This window comes from Elgaria multicarinata, chromosome 11 (assembly GCF_023053635.1).
Source record: "Elgaria multicarinata webbii isolate HBS135686 ecotype San Diego chromosome 11, rElgMul1.1.pri, whole genome shotgun sequence".
NCBI classification, from domain to species: Eukaryota; Metazoa; Chordata; class Lepidosauria; order Squamata; family Anguidae; genus Elgaria; species Elgaria multicarinata.
The window spans coordinates 20,756,912-20,774,704 of NC_086181.1; the positions used below are offsets into that span (position 1 = coordinate 20,756,912).

The following is a 17,793-nucleotide window of genomic DNA, read 5'->3' on the forward strand; positions in this document are numbered from 1 at the left end:
CCATCTACACCAAGCAGGATATTCCACTATGAAAGTGCCATGAAAGCGGTATATAAAAGGCAATACACTACTGCTTCATAGTGGTATTGAAGTGTACTGACAACTGTTGCAGCCCATGACACGTAACATATACTGCTTTCATACCACTTTCACAGTGTTATATCCTGCTTGTTGTAGATGTGTCATGAGCCCCAACAGTTGCCAGTACACTTCAGTGCCACTATAAAGCAGTAGTGTGACGCCTGCCTTTTATATACGGCTTTCATACCACTTTCATAGTGGAATATCCTGCTTGGTGTAGATGAGCCCGAAGTGTAGTATTTTCAGGTGGCTGTAGGGTCTGCTGCAGGAAGGAGAGGGCAGAGAATTCTACTTCCATCAGCACCATTGATCCAGCAAAAATTTGGATCCAACCCTTAATATGTATTGACAATGATTTTCCTTGATCTATGACTAACTTAGTCCTGATTCAACCCATTATATTTTTCATTTTGCATTACCTTTATTTGTCCTCTATTTCCCTATCCATTTAATATTTCCCCTTCTATTCTTAACCCATTCACTTGTATTTTCTGAACTGTATACAGTGAATGATTGGAATTTGGTGAATACTGATATTCACATGTAAATGTTAACAATACGAGACCAATTCTGTGAATGTTGAAAGGTTCAGGTCTGCTACACATGGAGCGGAATGAGTTAATAATGAGATAGCAGAGTTCTGAGGTGGTAAAATGGACTTGATCACTGAAAAGATCTGGTTGGGGTCATATTTCTTAATGCTGCTCTACGGGAAAATCACTGCACAAGTAGGGCAATTGCACAGAAGGGAATGGGATGGGATAGATCCCTCATGTGATAGTAGGGGTTTTTTTAAGGGAAATTATCTATTGGAGGCATTAAAAAGGTTACTACATTCCACTCCCAAAGTCTAGTTTTCCATTTTGGAATTCTACCATTTCATTTTGCTGCATGTGCAAATGAATAAATGTGGCAGTGATTGTTAACATACCCTAAAGGAGAGTGTCAGTGTTTATCAGTGTATGTCCACCAACTCATAATGTAAATTGCTGAACAAGGGATTTGTTTTTATTTGGGTTGCAAAGATCTCAATATTTATCCATTTTCAGAAGTGCTTAGGGATAAAAAAAACCCAGCCTCTTAAATTGTTACATGTTTCACGATATTAATCTTGTTTTATTCCCTTTCCCCTCCTTTGCTAGTCAGAAGAGATGTTGACAACATGGAATCCGCGAACAGCAGTGTGGTAAAGGTGTTTGTCATCATGGGATTCCCTGCTTCTCCACAGCTCCGCATGCTGTTCTTCACCCTAATCTTGGCTACTTACATCCTCACTGTCACTGCCAATGTGGTCATCATCTTAGTCATTAAAGCAAACCGTGGTCTACAGCGCCCCATGTACTACTTCCTTGGCAACTTCTCCTTCATGGAGATCTGGTACACTACTTCCACTGTGCCCAAGATGCTGGAAAGCTTCATGGTTGGTGGGAGTTCAATCACTGTGGAAGGTTGCATTACCCAGCTCTATCTTTTCTTTGCCTTGGGCTCCACTGAGTGTTTCCTTCTGGCTACTATGGCTTATGACCGCTACCTGGCCATCTGTCGCCCTCTTCATTATCCATCCCTTATGACCTTGCAATTAACTACCTGGTTAGTGACAGCAGCCTGGGTGGGTGGATTCCTTGCTCCTTTGCTTCCCATTATCCTCATATCCCGTCTCTCATTCTGTGGGCCAAAGGAGATCCACCACTTCTTTTGTGATGCTGGGCCCCTATTGAGGCGGTCATGTGGCAATGCCTTACTCAGCTCTACACTGGTCTCAGTGCTGGCCTCCCTTGTCATTCTTAGCACCTGCTTGCTCACCATGGTATCCTATAGCTTTATCATCTCAACCATCCTCCGCATTCCCTCAGCCAGTGGGAGGCAGAAGGCCTTCTCCACTTGTGGCTCCCACCTTACTGTGGTGGTGATTTACTACGCAACAGTTATCTTCATATATGTGCGGCCCATCTCCCCTTCCTCCTCTGAGCTGGACAAGGTGGCTTCAGTCTTTTATGCAGTAGTCACACCTTTGCTCAATCCAATGATTTATAGCTTGAGGAATAAGGAGGTGAAGGAATCTCTGAAGAAGTTGGTGAGGAAGAACCGGGTACTGGTGAAGAACATTGGAGCTTTGTTCATGGTTTGTTCATAAAAGAGGCATTATATGAGCAAGAGCAAAGTTGCTCACAGGCTCTTATGTGCCAAAATCCCCTCCCCCTCTCGAAAGCTGGTTTAATAGTTGGAAATGTAGTGGGGCAGGGAAGAGATTTTGACAAAGAAGTTTAGTCATCCAAACAACCTGCAATTCCCAGGATCCTTTGGGGGTAATCTTGGCAGAGCGATATAGGTGTAACATGAGTTTGTACTGTAACACACACACTTCTTTCAGTAGTCACCAATATTATTTAAACATGTGCCTAAATCCTGTGAGTAATCCAAATGGTTTTATTATAAGCAATGTTTATTCATATATTTTATACATATATACCAAAAAAAATGTATTTATTTAAAGGTGTTACAATATCTTGGTGGATTTTCTTTCCCCCACATTAAGTGTTAAATAAATTCTGTCAAACTGTTTGTCTCATGACAAGACTGATTCAAGAATTATTCTGGGCTTCCTTATACTGTTTTCTTTTTGAAACTTAAAACTGAGGCCTTAGCTAGACCAGGCTATATCCCGGGGCAAACCCTGAGATCGTCCCTGTGCATCCAGATGATGCACAGGGGATCCCGGGATCAGGGAGGGATCATCCCTCCCTGGCCCCGGGATACAGCCCTACACTTTGGGCCTGGTTTCTCCATGGTCCCGGGCTGAGCCTGGGACTGTAGAAGGTGTGGCCCGTTGCCACAGCTTGAGCCGGCTCCATGCAATTACTTGCACGGAGCCGTGCATGGGGTGCAGCACTCCTCAGGAGCACTGCACCCATCAGGGGTAGGGTGGGGGGAGTGGGAAAATGATATTATTATTATTATTATTATTATTATTATTATTATTATTATTATTATTATTTAAAAAAACCTACCTCTGTGCACGAGCATTCGTGCGCTCCTCTTCGTTTAAAAATTAAAAAAAATGGCGGGTGCAACGCCTCTCTTCCTGAGGTTGTCGCACCTTATGTGTAAATGGGAGCGACATCTCGCATTAATTCCAGTGTGAGTGTAATGGAAGTCTGAGTTAATCAGTCCTTCCCCAGGGTCTTTTCCCCAATTGCTCCCGCCCAAAGAACCAGTACTTCCTTGGAATAAAACACACCAACACCCGAAGTAACCAAGATAAAAGGTTTATTGTAAAAAGACAGCTACTAAATAGGCACTTGGTCGGTAGCAGCTATAGACAGGTACATAAAACAGAACATAAGAGGGAATAGGGGTAGGGAATGGATAAAACAGATACAAGTCAGGCAGAACCACCCATAAATCCATTCATACAAGAACCGACAGTCAGTCCACTAAATTTCCCTTCCCTGGTCAAACCGACCAACTTGCCTTTAGAGAAACCAGCTCACAGCCAAAGTACGGCTTCCTAACGCTCTCCCAGTTCCCTAACCGGGCAACCGTAGACATCCATAGCCTCGGGGCTAAAGACGAACCCCCAGCTTAATCCTATCAGCTTTTATCTGTTTGTCTCCTAATGAGGGAGTCGGTTCTTTCTTCTCACACAAAGCCCAATTAGCCCAGGCAGGAGATAACCTCCAGGTGTGAAGCCTCAGCCTGACCTCGGTAAGTTTAACTCCCACTTTCCCACATACCAAAAGCTGGGTCCTGGCGCCGGTTTACCCCATAAACAAGCTGGCCAGATTCCTCCCATAAACATATCAAGTTAATCTTTCCTCTATCTATCACCACTATGGTTTACTGCCTAACAGGAAGGCAAGGTTTATTACCTGCAAAAAAAACACAAATTACTTCGGGAACAACTGTATTCTAGGACCTAATACATTTTATAACTTTCCCAGTCCTTCACAGTGAGGTCTTCCCTCCTCTCCCCCAGACTTTCAGGTAGGTCTAGCTAAGGCCTGAGTCTGTAGCAATGGTGTCACCTGTGCTTTAGTAAGGTACATAGGCAAAGTACATAGGCCTGTCTAGCTCCTTCCTATCTTTCCTCTCTCATCTCACACTATTGCCCCGCTCGTGCTCTTCGCTCCTCTGATGCCATGTTTCTCACCTGCCCAAGGGTCTCTACTTCCCTTGCTCGGCTTCGTCCATTTTCTTCGGCTGCCCCTTATGCCTGGAACGCTCTTCCAGAACATTTGAGAACTACAAGTTCAATCGCAGCTTTTAAAGCTCAGCTAAAAACTTTTCTTTTTCCTAAAGCTTTTAAAACTTGTTTTTGTTGGACTTTTATACTGCCTGTTTGGTGCATTCTCTTCCCCTCCTTATTGTTTTATTATGATTTTATTAGAATGTAAGCCTATGCGGCAGGGTCTTGCTATTTATTGTTTTACTCTGTACAGCACCATGTACATTGATGGTGCTATATAAATAAATAAATAATAATAATAATAATAATAATAATAATAATAATAATAATAGAGAATATTCATTTGGGATTCATCTTGAAATCAATGGGATTTATTTCCAGCTCCATGTAAGTGCACTAAAGTTAAAGTGCCAGACTGTCTTCCCGTCTTTCTTTTCTTTTTGGCATTACCTTAAATCAGATTGTTTCCAGCTGCAATATCAATGTGATTTGAGCAGATGAGATGTTTTAATTTATAACAGTTATTTATTTTAATTGTACCCCACCACCACCACAACAACTATAGTGCTTAAGGCAACCTTCAGCATAGAACAGCATAGTGCAATAAATCCAAACTATAAATATGCTTGAAGGAATAGTAATCATAATCTACATAAAGCATAAAGCAGTCTGTTTTCAAAGTTGTAAAAGCATGATGGCATTGGAAAAGTCTGAGGCTAGGGCCTCATCTATACCAAGCAGGATATTGCACTATGGAAGTGGTATGAAAGCAGTATATAAAAGGCAGGAGCCACACCAAGCAGGATATAGTGGTATGAAAATGGTACATGGTATGGGTCAATGGGCCCCAACAGTTTTCAGTGCACTTCAATACTGCTATAAAGCAGTAGTGTGGCTCCTGCCTTTTATATACCACTTTCATAATGCAATATCCTGCTTGGTGTAGATGAAGCCCTGATTTACACTACTGCTTTATAGTGGTATTGGAATGCAGTGATGTCTGTTGGGGCACAATCCACATTCCATATACTAGGGGTGTGCACGGACCCCCCGCTCCGCTTCACTTGCAGATCCGCCATTTTTCGGATCGGGCCGCTCCGCCCCACCCCCACTCCGCCCACTTCCGCTCTGCTCCGCTCGGAGCTCCGGATCCGGATCGGAGCTCCGTTCCCCCCCCCCCCCATAGGCTTGCATTGAAAGCTAAAAAATTATACAAATTTTTCTGTTCAAGTTAGAACCCTCACGTTTGGCACCATGACACCTCTAGCGCACGACCCGCACGACGCAGAGAGGTGAGAGTAGTCTCAAAATGACCCCCATCCATGACTCTCTGTACACAAGAATTTTCAGAACGATAGCTTAAAAACCAACCCAGTTATGCCCAAGTCTTTCCCGCAATGCAATCCTATGGGCGAAAAGCCGAAAACGCCGTTTGAGCTGCGCGGTTGACCCGATTTTCAAAAAAATAGCACGCGACCCGCACGACGCAGAGAGGTGAGAGTGGTCTCAAAATGACCCCCATCCACGACTCTCTGAGCACAAGAATTTCCAGAACGATAGGTTCAAAAAGAACATAGTTATCCACGATTATTTGCCGCAATGCAATCCTATGGCGAAATGTTTTCAAGATGGCGATCAGAGCGCTCCGCGGAAAGAGAAGCGCTCCGAAAATGGCCGCTTCTCTTCGCCTTGCTTCTAGGGGTCCGCGGTCCGCTCCTACTCCGCCTCTGGGTAAGGCGGAGCAGGTCAATCCGCTACTGCTTCTACGCTCCTAATCGGAGCGGATCACACCCCTACCATATACTGCTTTCATGGTGTCATTTCCAGTTTTTTATTCCACATTTGTAATAATTTGATAGAAGGGGTAGATCTGGCCTGAGTTCTTGTAAGAAGTAAGCATAGGTTTTTTTTATTTAATCCCCCCCATCTGCCCCCTCGCCGTCTCCTTCGTCGCCCTCCGCCATCCCCTCACCATCTCCTTCGTCACCCTCCGCCCCCTCACCATCTCCTTCGTCGCCCTCCGCCATCCCCTCGCCATCTCCTTCGTCGCCCTCCGCCATCCCCTCACCATCTCCTTCGTCGCCCTCCGCCATCCCCTCACCATCTCCTTCGTCGCCCTCCGCCATCTCCCCCCTGGATCACCCACCCCCTGGCACGATGGGCACAGCGCTCGTACGAGCGCTGTGCCAGGTCCGTGGCTTTTCGCGGCTACTCGCGAGGCGAGTAGTCACAAAAAGCCGCAGACCTTCCCACACGTTTCGCAGCTCCGGCCTGAGGCCGGGGCTGCGAAAAAGGCGCGCCATAAGCGACTTTGCTTATGGCACGTTGGAGGAGGCCTCACTGCGGCCTGGGCCCAGATTCCCCTGTGCGTCATCTGGACGCACAGCAGGGAAACCGGGTCTCAAGGCACGCTAAGGCCTCGTCTAGGAAGGCCCTTAGTTAGGTGAGTCCTACATCATGTCTGCTGGACATTTGCCTTATCTAGCTTATAAAAGTGGCTGGGAGGGAAAGAATGGTTGAGTGAATGTCTCTTTTCTGCAAAGTGTGATTCCTTCTTGCCTAGAAAGAGTATGTGGTAAAACCTCTGCTTAAAAAAAACCCTCCATGAAACCCACTCTGTTGGATAATTTTCAGCCAGTCTCCAATGTTCCATTCTTGGACAAGGTGCTAGAGTACATAGTTGCATCCACACTCCAGGGGTTTCTGGGTGAGGTGAATTATCTAGATCCATTTGAATATGGTTCCATATCTGGTTTAGGGACAGAGGACTTAGCTAGACTAAGGTTTATCCTGGGATCATCCCAGGGTCATCCCTACTCATGTAAATGACACACAGGGGATCCCGGGAGCAGGCAGGGATGACCCCGGGATGATCCTGGGATAAACCTTAGGTCTAGCTAAGGCCAGAGACTGTGCCAGGAACTGGACAGAGGGAGTGTTGGTTCTGCTGGACTCCAGGTGGCTTTCAGTACCATTAACCATGATATCCTTCTGAGGTGTGGGTATGAGATGGTGCCTGGAGACAGCAATGTATGGTGGCTCTTGTACTTCTTGGAGAAGCAATCTAAAAAGATGGTTCTGGGGGATTCCCATCTGATGCCACAATCATTGGCCTGTGGTGTCCCTCAGGTTGCCACTCCCATGCTATATGACATCTACATGAAACCACTGGGAGAGGTTGTCAAGAGGTTGGAATACCAGTCACACTAGTATGCTGATGACACTCAATTCTATCTCTTTCAATCTAAATCCAAGGAAGCCCTTCTGGTGCTAGATCAGCAATGAACAGGACCAGGGCAAACAAATCCACACAAGACAAACATGTTCCTGGTTAGCTACAAGGTAGATCATGAAATAGAGATTCAACCTGGATAGTTTACAGGTTTGAATATATTCATCTTAGATGGTATAGAGGTTTGCAGTTTGGGTGTATTCCTGGATTTAGCCCTGAACCTGGATGCTTAGATTTTGCTGGTAGCCAAGAATGGGTTTACACTCTCAAGATTAGTGTGCCAACTGTGATCATTCCTGGACATGTCTGATCTAACCATGGTCACTAATACCTTAGTTATGTACTGTTTGGACTATTGTAACACACACTTATTACATCTACAATGATAAAATAATCACACAGTACTTCTAAGTTATAAATAGGAACAGAAACAAGTGTCTTCATTACCAATATAGACAATAATATTAAGATTTACCAGAAAAAACGATAAGCTGAAGTAAATAATTTATATAGATAAAATGCAGAGAAATTGCATAATATTTATAATTAATATTATAAAATCAGTTTCATTTTATTTCTGGTTAATATATTATAAACTATTAAAAAACAAACACATAGACAATGGCTACAATTCAATGCCCCTCCATGTATTTGGCTTGCAAATACCATCAACAATGACCTTTGGTAATGCTGAGTGGGAGTAACTGGAACTGTTGTTCAAAATATCTGGAATGACCCAGGCAGGGGGTGCCTGATCAAGAACCACAAGTACGGGGTTTTTTTTCTAAATTTTGAGGGACAACAAGAACTTCTGGACTAATTTTCTCAAAGCCTCCTTCACCTCCTTGTTCCTTAAAGTGTACAGTAGGGGATTGACCATTGGAGTAAGGATGGTGTAGAAAACTGAGAGGACTTTGGATGAGCCACCCATTATGGGGCTATCTGGAAGGAGGTAAACAATCATTAAGGACCCATAGAAAATGGTGACCACAATAAGGTGGGAGGAGCAGGTGGAAAATGCCTTTCGTCTTCCAGAGGTGGAGGGGATTTTCAAAATGGCTGATATGATACAAATGTAAGATGCTATGGTCAACATAAATAAAGGGAAAGTAAATACAGAAGATAGCACAAGGGCTACCTCCAGAATCAGTGAAGTATCACTACAGGCCAGCTTACTTAGAGGTATAAAATCACAGAAGAAGTGGTCGATTCCACTGAAGCCACAATAAGTTAATTGTGCCATCCATATAACTACTATAGAGACAGAAAAACAACCACTTAGCCATGAGCCAGCCGCTAAAGAGATACAGACCTTGTTATTCATGTGGAACTGATATTGCAATGGTTTACAAATGGCCAAATACCGATCATAAGACATCACAGATAAAAGACATGTTTCTGCAGTCACCAGAAAACCAAATAAATAAAGTTGTATAAAGCAAGCAGAGAAAGAGATTGTTCTGTTCCCTGTTAGAAAGCTGTCCAGCATTCTGGGCAGAATGGTTGAGGTATAGCAAATTTCCAAGCAGGACAAATTCCCCAGGAAGAAATACATGGGTGTGTGGAGACGCCTATCATTTACAACCAACAAAACAATGAGAAAGTTCCCAAGCATGGCCAAGATGTAGATACCTAGAAATAACAAGAAGAGGAGAATCTGCAGTTCAGGATGATTTCCAAATCCAAGGAGGACAAATTCTGTGATGGCTGTTTGATTTAGGATGGGGATTACCTAGAGAATGATAGCAAGAAAATTATCATCACAGATCGCTATGGAAGTATGATTTACCCTGGAAACCTAACAGTGCAGTTGCCCTATTCTTACCCTGTCAGCATGAATAGGTTGGGAGGAGACTTTTGCAGGCAGGAAAGAGAAAGAAAGAATGCTCCACGTGCCTTGGGCATGTGGACGGTGTATAGCATGGGTGGGGCAAGCCTTTAAAGGGATGCTCCCCACACTCCCTGGCCTCTTTCGCTTTCCAGCTCCCACCCTCTCACCCTATAACTAGTATGGGAATGGCCAGTCACTCCCTTTGGAGGGGCAACTGAGTAGGAATTTTACCTGCCACAGATCGGCTCTGGTGTACAGGTTGTTTGCCTACTCCATACTGGTATTTAATTTAGTCAAGGGTGGGTAAATTAATAGGTTGTTTGGAATGGGCAGGAATCTTAGGACATCAGATGAGGTTTGGTGACAACTCCTGGGCATCTTATGGTGACTGGCAAGTTCTGAGGCCTGATCCTGAATGGGCTGTATGGCTCACAACTCGGGATATATGTCTTGCCTTTGGGAACCTCACTGTCTCACCTACTCAGAGTTGTGCAGCCCCGAGGGTGACATGGGGTGACATGGGGTGGTTCCCCCAAGTACGCAAATGTAGTTTAAGAAAGGAGCCAGGTTTTACCCGACTCCTGGTTTGGCTGAGTGGCTTGCCCATAACACAGGCTAGTTGCCTGGAGAAAGGATTAATTAGATTCCCACACTCTCACATGCAGATCCAGCGAGGAGTGAATTACCCAATTAAATAAAGAGGCCCTAGTTATCCCAAACTCTGATGTCTGTGTCATTATTTCTGAGCTTCCTTCTCTGTCTCCAAACTATTAAAAACCATAAAAGTCATAATAATACTTAAGCCTAATATTTATTCTGCATTGTTTAAAGCATTTTTTAAAATCTATTATTTCAATGTAACTGGGTAGGATGAAGGGTGCAAGGAGAAATGACAGACGTTCTCTAGCATGTACAAATACATTAATGTCCTCAATGGGGCTTTTCATTTAGGAACCACAGTTGATGAATGTGTACAGGCAAATCTTTCAAGCTGGATTTTGGACAGGCTCACTTTTTCTAAAGCTAAATTTGCTGCATTCCAATTCCATATCGGATTTGAAAAGTATTTACTTCTTTAGTCTGCATGAAAATTTCTAAACATCTAAGTGCTCATTTAGTTTTAAAATATTCATTTTGGTATGAATTCTATTAAGCAAATATGTGCATATTTGCTCCCACTGTTGCAAATGCATGCATTTTCCCCATTGAATAAAGCATTTGCATGAGCATTTTGGACATAAATGCATTTACTTGCCCATCTTTTGAAATAGATGTATTTTACATGCATTTTTTTTAAAAGGTAAGCTTTTTTGTATGCCCTTTGCCTCACCAAACTGCATCACATAACTAATGAATGTATGAATTTTACTGGCAAATTGCATTCTGGTTAATTTTAGGTTTTGGACAGAGCAAATTTGGTAAGGGTCCATTGGAAGGTGAACAGAATAAATTCCTCCCCCATTCCTACTTATGAATAGCCATGATAATTCATGGTCTTTATATATGTGTTACATTTCTATACTGCCCAGCAGCTGAAAGTCACCCTACATCATCTGTAACATCTGCGGCACATTTTCTTCTAGTAGAAAATATCCAGGTTTAGAAGAATAAACTTTCCAGATAAAATTCTTAAGCAGGCATTCCAGTATGCAGAGAAGTGAGGGGAGGGGAGAGGTCAGAGCCTGTAGGATCCTGTGGCATCTCCATCATCTGTCCCTGCTCACCAATGTAAGTGAGCTAGATGGGCTCAACCCATCTAGCATTTTACATCACCAAAATGATCCTGAGGAGACTGTGAGGAGAGGAAATGAGATAAAGAAAAGTGGCTCAGAGGGAACTGTAAAGATGGAAAATCAGCTCCTGCAAATTCAAAATGGTGGCTGGCACATACCACAAAGCCTCACAGATAAATGAACACATGACTGCTTAGCATTATGTGTGAACAAAGTCAATAACTGTCCCTCATCAAAACTCTGATGCACGACCAATTTCTTACCCATTCTTCTTCAAAATAGGGACAGACCATCCTCAAAACATGCATCCTCAAAACATACAATGCAAGGCTACAAATAAAGGGCAGCACAAAAAGTCATCCTAGACATAACAATGAAATGGCATTACAGCTGCTTTGCACTGTGCCTGCTTGTGGTACTCCTAGGTCTGGATTGTGTAGGCTCATCTAGGCATGGAATGCTGCATCTAAGAAGAATGTTGGGTTTAGTGGCCTAGCCTCCCAACCACACTGATGGTATCACTACCACTTACTCAAGGATACTCACTTCTGAATACTTACCACATTCATTGGGATTATAATCCAGTATGTATCTCAGCAACATGACTAATCCTCTGGAAAAGGAGAAATGGGTGTTAAAACCTCATAACTCAATTGTTTTATTTTCCACCATGGGGGCAACTTACATCATGAGACAATGTTTGAGCTCATGGGCATTCTTATAATATGGTCTGGGAAATTAGCAGAACACTTATTTGTCTGACATTCCCCTACCATGCTATGGGGAACAATTGGTTCCATCTGATAAGATTAATAGTGCTTAGGGATAGACCAGACACTAGTCCAATAATTGCTTTAGTTGATATTTCATTTTCCTGAGTTCCAGAGACATTTCCTCAAAACTTCCATAGAGCTTAGTTAGAATGAACCAAACCAAACACATCCCAACTTGGTTCATGGCTACTGGGCTGGGTGATTATTCACGAACAAGGAAGAACATGAATAAAGGGAATAATCAATGCAGATATGTTATATATACATCCCTAAATGGAGCATTCTAAGTTACTTATCAGATGTTCAAAAATGCATATGCCCAAGGCAAGGGTAGGGGTTCAATTAAGCAAGACATATGCATCTTTCATACACAGAAATTTGCACATAACAAGAAGCCACTGTGGGTGAATTTCCCAGCAGGGTTTTTCGTCATGGCGGCAGCTGCCATTTTGAATATTTGGTTGTAGCGGACGTACACTGTAGCTTCATGTTACATGTGAACTCAGCAAGGGTGGGATGTTGGGGTAGTTGACCAGCCACCTGCAGCCTTAAAACAGTCCATGCGTTCTGGGTGGCTTGTCAATCACCCCAACAACCTACCCTCGCCATAATGAGAAGCTGTGGGGGTGGAAACTCTAGACTGCCAACTTGGTGCTGATGAGCTAATAAACCACGGTGGGCTGATGTGATAATGTGAAAGAGGTCATTGCAATATGTCTCTGGATCCTGGACTATGACTTGCAGTACGCTTCAATTGTTGCAACCCAGCTTTTGTAACACATGTAGGTGAGACAGCATCCCCATAAAGCATCCTTTTTTGTTATGAGGTTGAAGAGTCATCAGGGTTTTTATTTCATGGCAAGCACTGCCATGACCACTGAAACAAGCAAGTTATGTAGTTTTAACAGAATTGTCATACCGGCGATACAGTAATACAAATATGTTGGGAAATTAGAATTTACTGGCGATTGTTCCTCAAACCTCAACTTCATTGGCTGCCAGTCCAGGTCCGGGCCCAATTCAAAGTGCTGGTATTAACATTTAAAGCCCTAAACAGCTTGGGGCCAGGTTATTTGAAGGAATGCCTCCTCCCATATGTGCCTGCCCGGACCTTAAGATCATCCACAGGGGTCCTTCTCCGTGAGCCCCTGCCGAAGGAAGTGAGGCAGGTGGCTACTAGGAGAAGGGCTTTCTCTGCTGTGGCACCCCGGCTGTGGAACGAGCTCCCCAGAGAGGTTTGCTTGGTGCCTACATTGTTTTCCTTTTGTTGCCAACTGAAGACCTTTATATTTTCTCAGTATTTTAACACCTAATTTAACTTAAATTTAAACTCTGCTATTTTAACCTCATAGTTTAAGCTATATCAATTTTTGTTGTGTGTTTTTATCCTGGTCGTGCTTTTTATATTGTATTTTGTATTTGTGTTTTTAAATTGTTGGTTGTTTTGTTATGCTCTTCATGGTTTTAATTTTTGTGAACTGCCCAGAGAGCTTCGGCTATTGGGTGGTATAGAAATGAAATTAAATGGAATAAATAAATGAATAATAAAACCACCTGTTTCAAATTATGGCAAGTTTCCACATGCTTTATACTGAAATCTGGAATGGGCTAGAAAAAGTGTTTGCCTTGATGCAGAGATGCACTGACTCCATTCACACTGATGGCAGTTCAAAACAGAATGAAATGTTTTTGTTAGGAAGAAAAGTAACATGCACAAGCACCTTTCATAATTAATTCATAATAGCAAAAGAATAGAATTAGCTTACTTCCTCCACAAGTGAAGGGTCTGTTTTATGTCAAAGACCTTTTGTATGGGGTTGGAAAAGACTCAAGGAGTCTTGAATAAAGAAAGAATATGGCATTGGTGCTGAGGCTCTGCTTTATATGCAAGTCTTCATACTTGGTAACTATTATGAATGCTGTTTGGTTATAAGGAGGTTTAGCTACTTCTAAGCCCCTGGTTCTCCATCTAAGGCCGTTTCTACACCTGCCTTTTTCTAGGGATCATCCCAGGATCATCCCTGTGCATGCAAATGACACACAGGGGATCCCAGGAGCAGGCAGGGATGATCCCTCCTTTTTCCTGGGATAATCTTTAGGTGTAGAAAGGGCCTAAGTGTCTCCCATTTACTACCATTACTGCTGATTTTTGTTGTTGTTGTTAATTCTGAAGAAACTCAAAGAGCTCTTCTCATTTGGCTTACCCATTAAAGTATATATATATTTCTCTATGCCTTCAACAGCAGCATCAGCTAAGGGTAGTGTGTCTCCTCTGAATGAATGCTTAGAGGCGGTAATGGGCTGGATGAGGAAAAACAAACTGAAGCTGAATCCAGACAAAACAGAGGTGCTTGCTGTCAAGGGCTCTGACCTAGGTTTGGAGGTATGTCAACCAGTTCTGGATGGGGCTACACTCCCCCTGAAAGACTGTGTTCGCAGCTTGGGGTTGCTCCTGGATCCGTCGCTCCAAATGACAGCCCAGAGAGATGTGATGGCCAGGAGTGCCTACTATCAGCTTTGGCTGATATGTCAGCTGTGCCCCTTCCTAGAGTCGGAAGACCTAAAGATGGTAGTGCATGCGCTGGTAACTTCAAGGCTCGACTTCTGCAATGCACTCTACATAGGGCTACCTTCGTGCCTAGTCCGGAAACTTCAACTAGTTCAAAATATGGCAGCCAGGTTGGTCACCAGTACACCTAGAGGTGACCACATTACACCAGTTTTAAAATCTCTTCACTGGCTGCCTATTAGTTTCCGGGTGAAGTATAAAGTGTTGTTTATCACCTTTAAAGCCCTACATGGTTTGGGTCCAGGCTACCTGCAAGATCACCTTCTGCCGTACAATCCACCCTGAACACTCAGGTCCTCTGGGAAGAATTTACTCCAGCCAACAAAAACAAGGCTGACAACTATTACCCAGAGGACCTTTTCTTCTGCCGCTCCCAGTTTGTGGAATGGCTTGCCAAGTGAGATTCGTCAACTTAACAGTCTTCCAGAATTTAAGAAAGCCATAAAGACTGATCTCTTCTGGCAAGCCTACCCAGTTGAATTTTGAGATGCCTTTTTTAATGGTGTGCTGCTTTTAATGATGGACTGGTTTTAAACGTTTGAATTAGTTGTATGTATTTTATTGTGTTTTTATTTGTGTTGTACCCCGCCTCGATCCAGAGGAAGAGGCGGGTAACAAATAAACTGATGATGATGATGATGATGATGATGGTGACCATATGTGAGAGGGCCTTTGCTGTTGTGGTCCCACAATTTTGGGGAAAAGTTGCCATTGGAGGCCCGCTATGCCCTGTCATCACAGGCTTTTCAGAAAGCCTTGAAGTCACATTGGCGTAATCTACACCAAGCAGGATATTGCACTATGAAAGTGGTATATAAAAGGCAGGAGACACAGGGCCTTGCTAGACAAGGCCTTAGCACGCTTTGTGGGCCGGTTTCCCTGCTGTGCATCTAGATGATGCACAGGGGAATTCAGCGCCAGGCCACACTGAGGCCTCCTCTAACGCGCCATAAGCAAAGTCGCTTATGGCGCGCCTTTTTCACAGCCCCAGCCTCAGGCCGGGGCTGAAAAACGTCTAGGAAGGTCCGTGGCTTTTTGCGGCTACTCGCGAGTAGCCGCGAAAAGCCACGGACCTGGCACAGCGCTCATACGAGCGCTGTGCCCATTGTGCCGGGGGGGTTAGCCGGGGGGGAGATGGGGGAGGGAAGGCCGGACCGGCAGGAGAGGGGATGGCGGAGGCCGACGAACAGGAGATGGCGAGGGAGGGTGGGGGGCAACGAACAGGAGATGGCGAGGGAGGGCGGGGGGCGACGAACAGCAGATGGCAAGGGAGGGCGGGGGGTGATGAACAGGAGATGGCGAGGGGGGACAGATGGGGGGGTTAACTAAAAAAAACCCTTACCTTCTCTGGAGTCTTCAGGCCGCACGTGGCCCCTTTAAACTAAAAAAAAAAATAAAAAATGGCGGACGCTACAGGGCTTGCGTCATCCCTGCGCGTCCGGCGTCTGGAAGCTGAGGCGGCGCGCGCTAATGTTAGCGCGCCTTGGCCTCGCCTCCCTGCCGGCTTATCCCAGCAGGTCTAGCAAAGCCCATAGTACTGATTTATAGCAGTATGGGCCCATTGACACATACCATATACTGCTTTCATACCACTATATCCTGCTTGGTGTGGCTGCTGCCTTTTATATGCTGCTTTCATATTGCAATATCCTGCTTGGAGTAGATTAGACCATTATTTTACCTTGGCGTTCTCTTTACATGACTGTTGTTGTTCTTGCTGTTCCTGCATTTTCTGTTGCTGATAGTTTTGTTGTTGGCCGTAATTCTTGCTTTTCTTGCTATTTTACTGTGTTTATGTTTTATTGTTTTTTAATATTTTAACTGTTTTTATGTATTTTATTGCTTTAAGCCACCGTGGAAAGATTTCTGTCCTGAAAGGTACCCATGATTTTTTTATAAATAAATACATAAATAAATAAAAGTCTCCTTTAACATCTGGTCTCTGTACCCTGCAGTTGGATACATATCTTTAAAAATGGTGCATTAACCACAAACCTTTCCCATAACCACAAGCCTCTCCCATAAACCTTATCACTTTTACAAATTCAAATGACCAGATTCAAAAGAGGGCAGAGCTCCTGCAGCTCCAACTGTTGTGACAAAGAGGAAATTTCACCAGGTGCTGTATGCAAACAAATGAAACCTGCTGAAATTCCCTTTTCTATACAACTGCTAAAGATACAGGAGCCCTGTCCTCCTTTTCATATGGTCACCGTAGGAGAGGCAAATTCTGCAACCAGACAAACCCAGCTTACAAGCCCTAACCAAGGTAGCAGACTGTGCCTTCATTTCCTGGATAGTCAATAACCAGAGTTGTCTGTGCTTGGCAACCTACAAAAACAAGCCTCATTTTGAAATGAAAGAGCTTTCCCACTTCACCTAAAATCAGGAGTTTGAACATATGCTAGTTCCTGTCTGCAGGAAAAGGTTTTAGCCCAGGGGAAATATATATTGCCCAGTCTTCTTTAGTATTATGGTACATCTTCAGCATCTCAACCATTTTCCACATTCCCTTAGCCAGTGGAAGACAGAAGGTTCACAACATGCAGTGGTGGCGTTTCACTATGGGCTCATCTACACCATGCAGGATATTGCACTATGAAAGTGGTATGAAAGCAGTATATAAAAGGCAGGAGCCACACCAAGCAGGATATAGTGGTATGAAAGCAGTATATGGTATATGTCAATGGGCCCCAACAGTTGTCAGTGCACTTTAATACCACTATATAGCAGTAGTGTGGCTCCTGCCTTTTAGATACTGCTTTCATACCACTTTCATAGGGCCTTGCTAGACGAGGCGTTAGCGCACGTTGAGGCCCGGTTTCCCTGCTGTGCGTCCACATGACGCACAGGGGAATCTGGCCTCAGGCTGTACTAAAGCCTCCCTTAACGCGCCATAAGCGAAATCGCTTATGGCGCGCCTTTTCCACAGCCCCGGCCTGAGGCCGGGGCTGCAGAACGTCTAGCAACTTCCGTGGCTTTTTGCGGCTACTCGCTTACGAGTAGCCGGGAAAAGCCACGGACTGGGCACAGCGCTCAGCGCTGTGCACATCAGGCCAGGGGGGGATCCCGGGGGGGACATGGGAGGGGGAAGGCCGGACCGGCAGGAGAGGGGGATGGCGCAGGGTGACACGGGAGATGGGGAGGGCGGGCGCAGGGTGGCACAGGAGACGGGGAGGGAGGGAGAGCGCACGGTGGCAAAGGAGATGGGGAGGGAGGGAGGGCGCAGGGTGGCACAGGAGATGGGGAGGGAGGGCGGGGAAAGAGTGGGCAGGGGGCAGGGGGCTTAATTTAAAAAAGGGTGGGGGGTTTAATTTTTTAAAAAAGGCTCTTACCTTCTCCGGAGTCTTCGGGGCGCACGTGGCCCCTTTAACAAAACAAAAAAAAT

At 44.5% G+C, this 17,793-nt stretch overlaps 2 protein-coding genes across 2 annotated transcripts; one reads left to right on the plus strand and one right to left on the minus strand.

Annotated features, from left to right (window-relative positions):
* Window positions 1-1,243: 1,243 nt before the first annotated feature.
* On the plus strand, window positions 1,244-2,215 carry LOC134405306 (olfactory receptor 6F1-like). Its single transcript, XM_063136547.1, has one exon. It carries the CDS (start codon window positions 1,244-1,246, stop codon window positions 2,213-2,215), a length of 972 nt encoding a protein of 323 aa, XP_062992617.1.
* Window positions 2,216-8,283: 6,068 nt separating this feature from the next.
* LOC134405307 (olfactory receptor 5J3-like) lies at window positions 8,284-12,325 on the minus strand. Its single transcript, XM_063136548.1, has 3 exons — window positions 12,313-12,325; window positions 12,199-12,234; window positions 8,284-9,224 (listed from the first exon to the last, which is right to left on the minus strand). Exons 1-3 carry the CDS (start codon window positions 12,323-12,325, stop codon window positions 8,284-8,286), a joined length of 990 nt encoding a protein of 329 aa, XP_062992618.1.
* Between the last annotated feature and the right edge of the window lie 5,468 nt (window positions 12,326-17,793).

What these genes read in the sequence shown, in the direction of transcription:
- LOC134405306 (XM_063136547.1), top strand. Translation starts at nt 1,244, where the DNA reads ATGGAATCCGCGAACAGCAGTGTGGTAAAGGTGTTTGTCATCATGGGA.
- LOC134405307 (XM_063136548.1), bottom strand. An exon ending in GCAAATTTCTGTGTATGAAA is followed by an intron (nt 9,225 to 12,198) that starts GATGCATATGTC and finishes TCTAGGTAATCC; the next exon opens with CCATCCTAAATCAAACAGCC.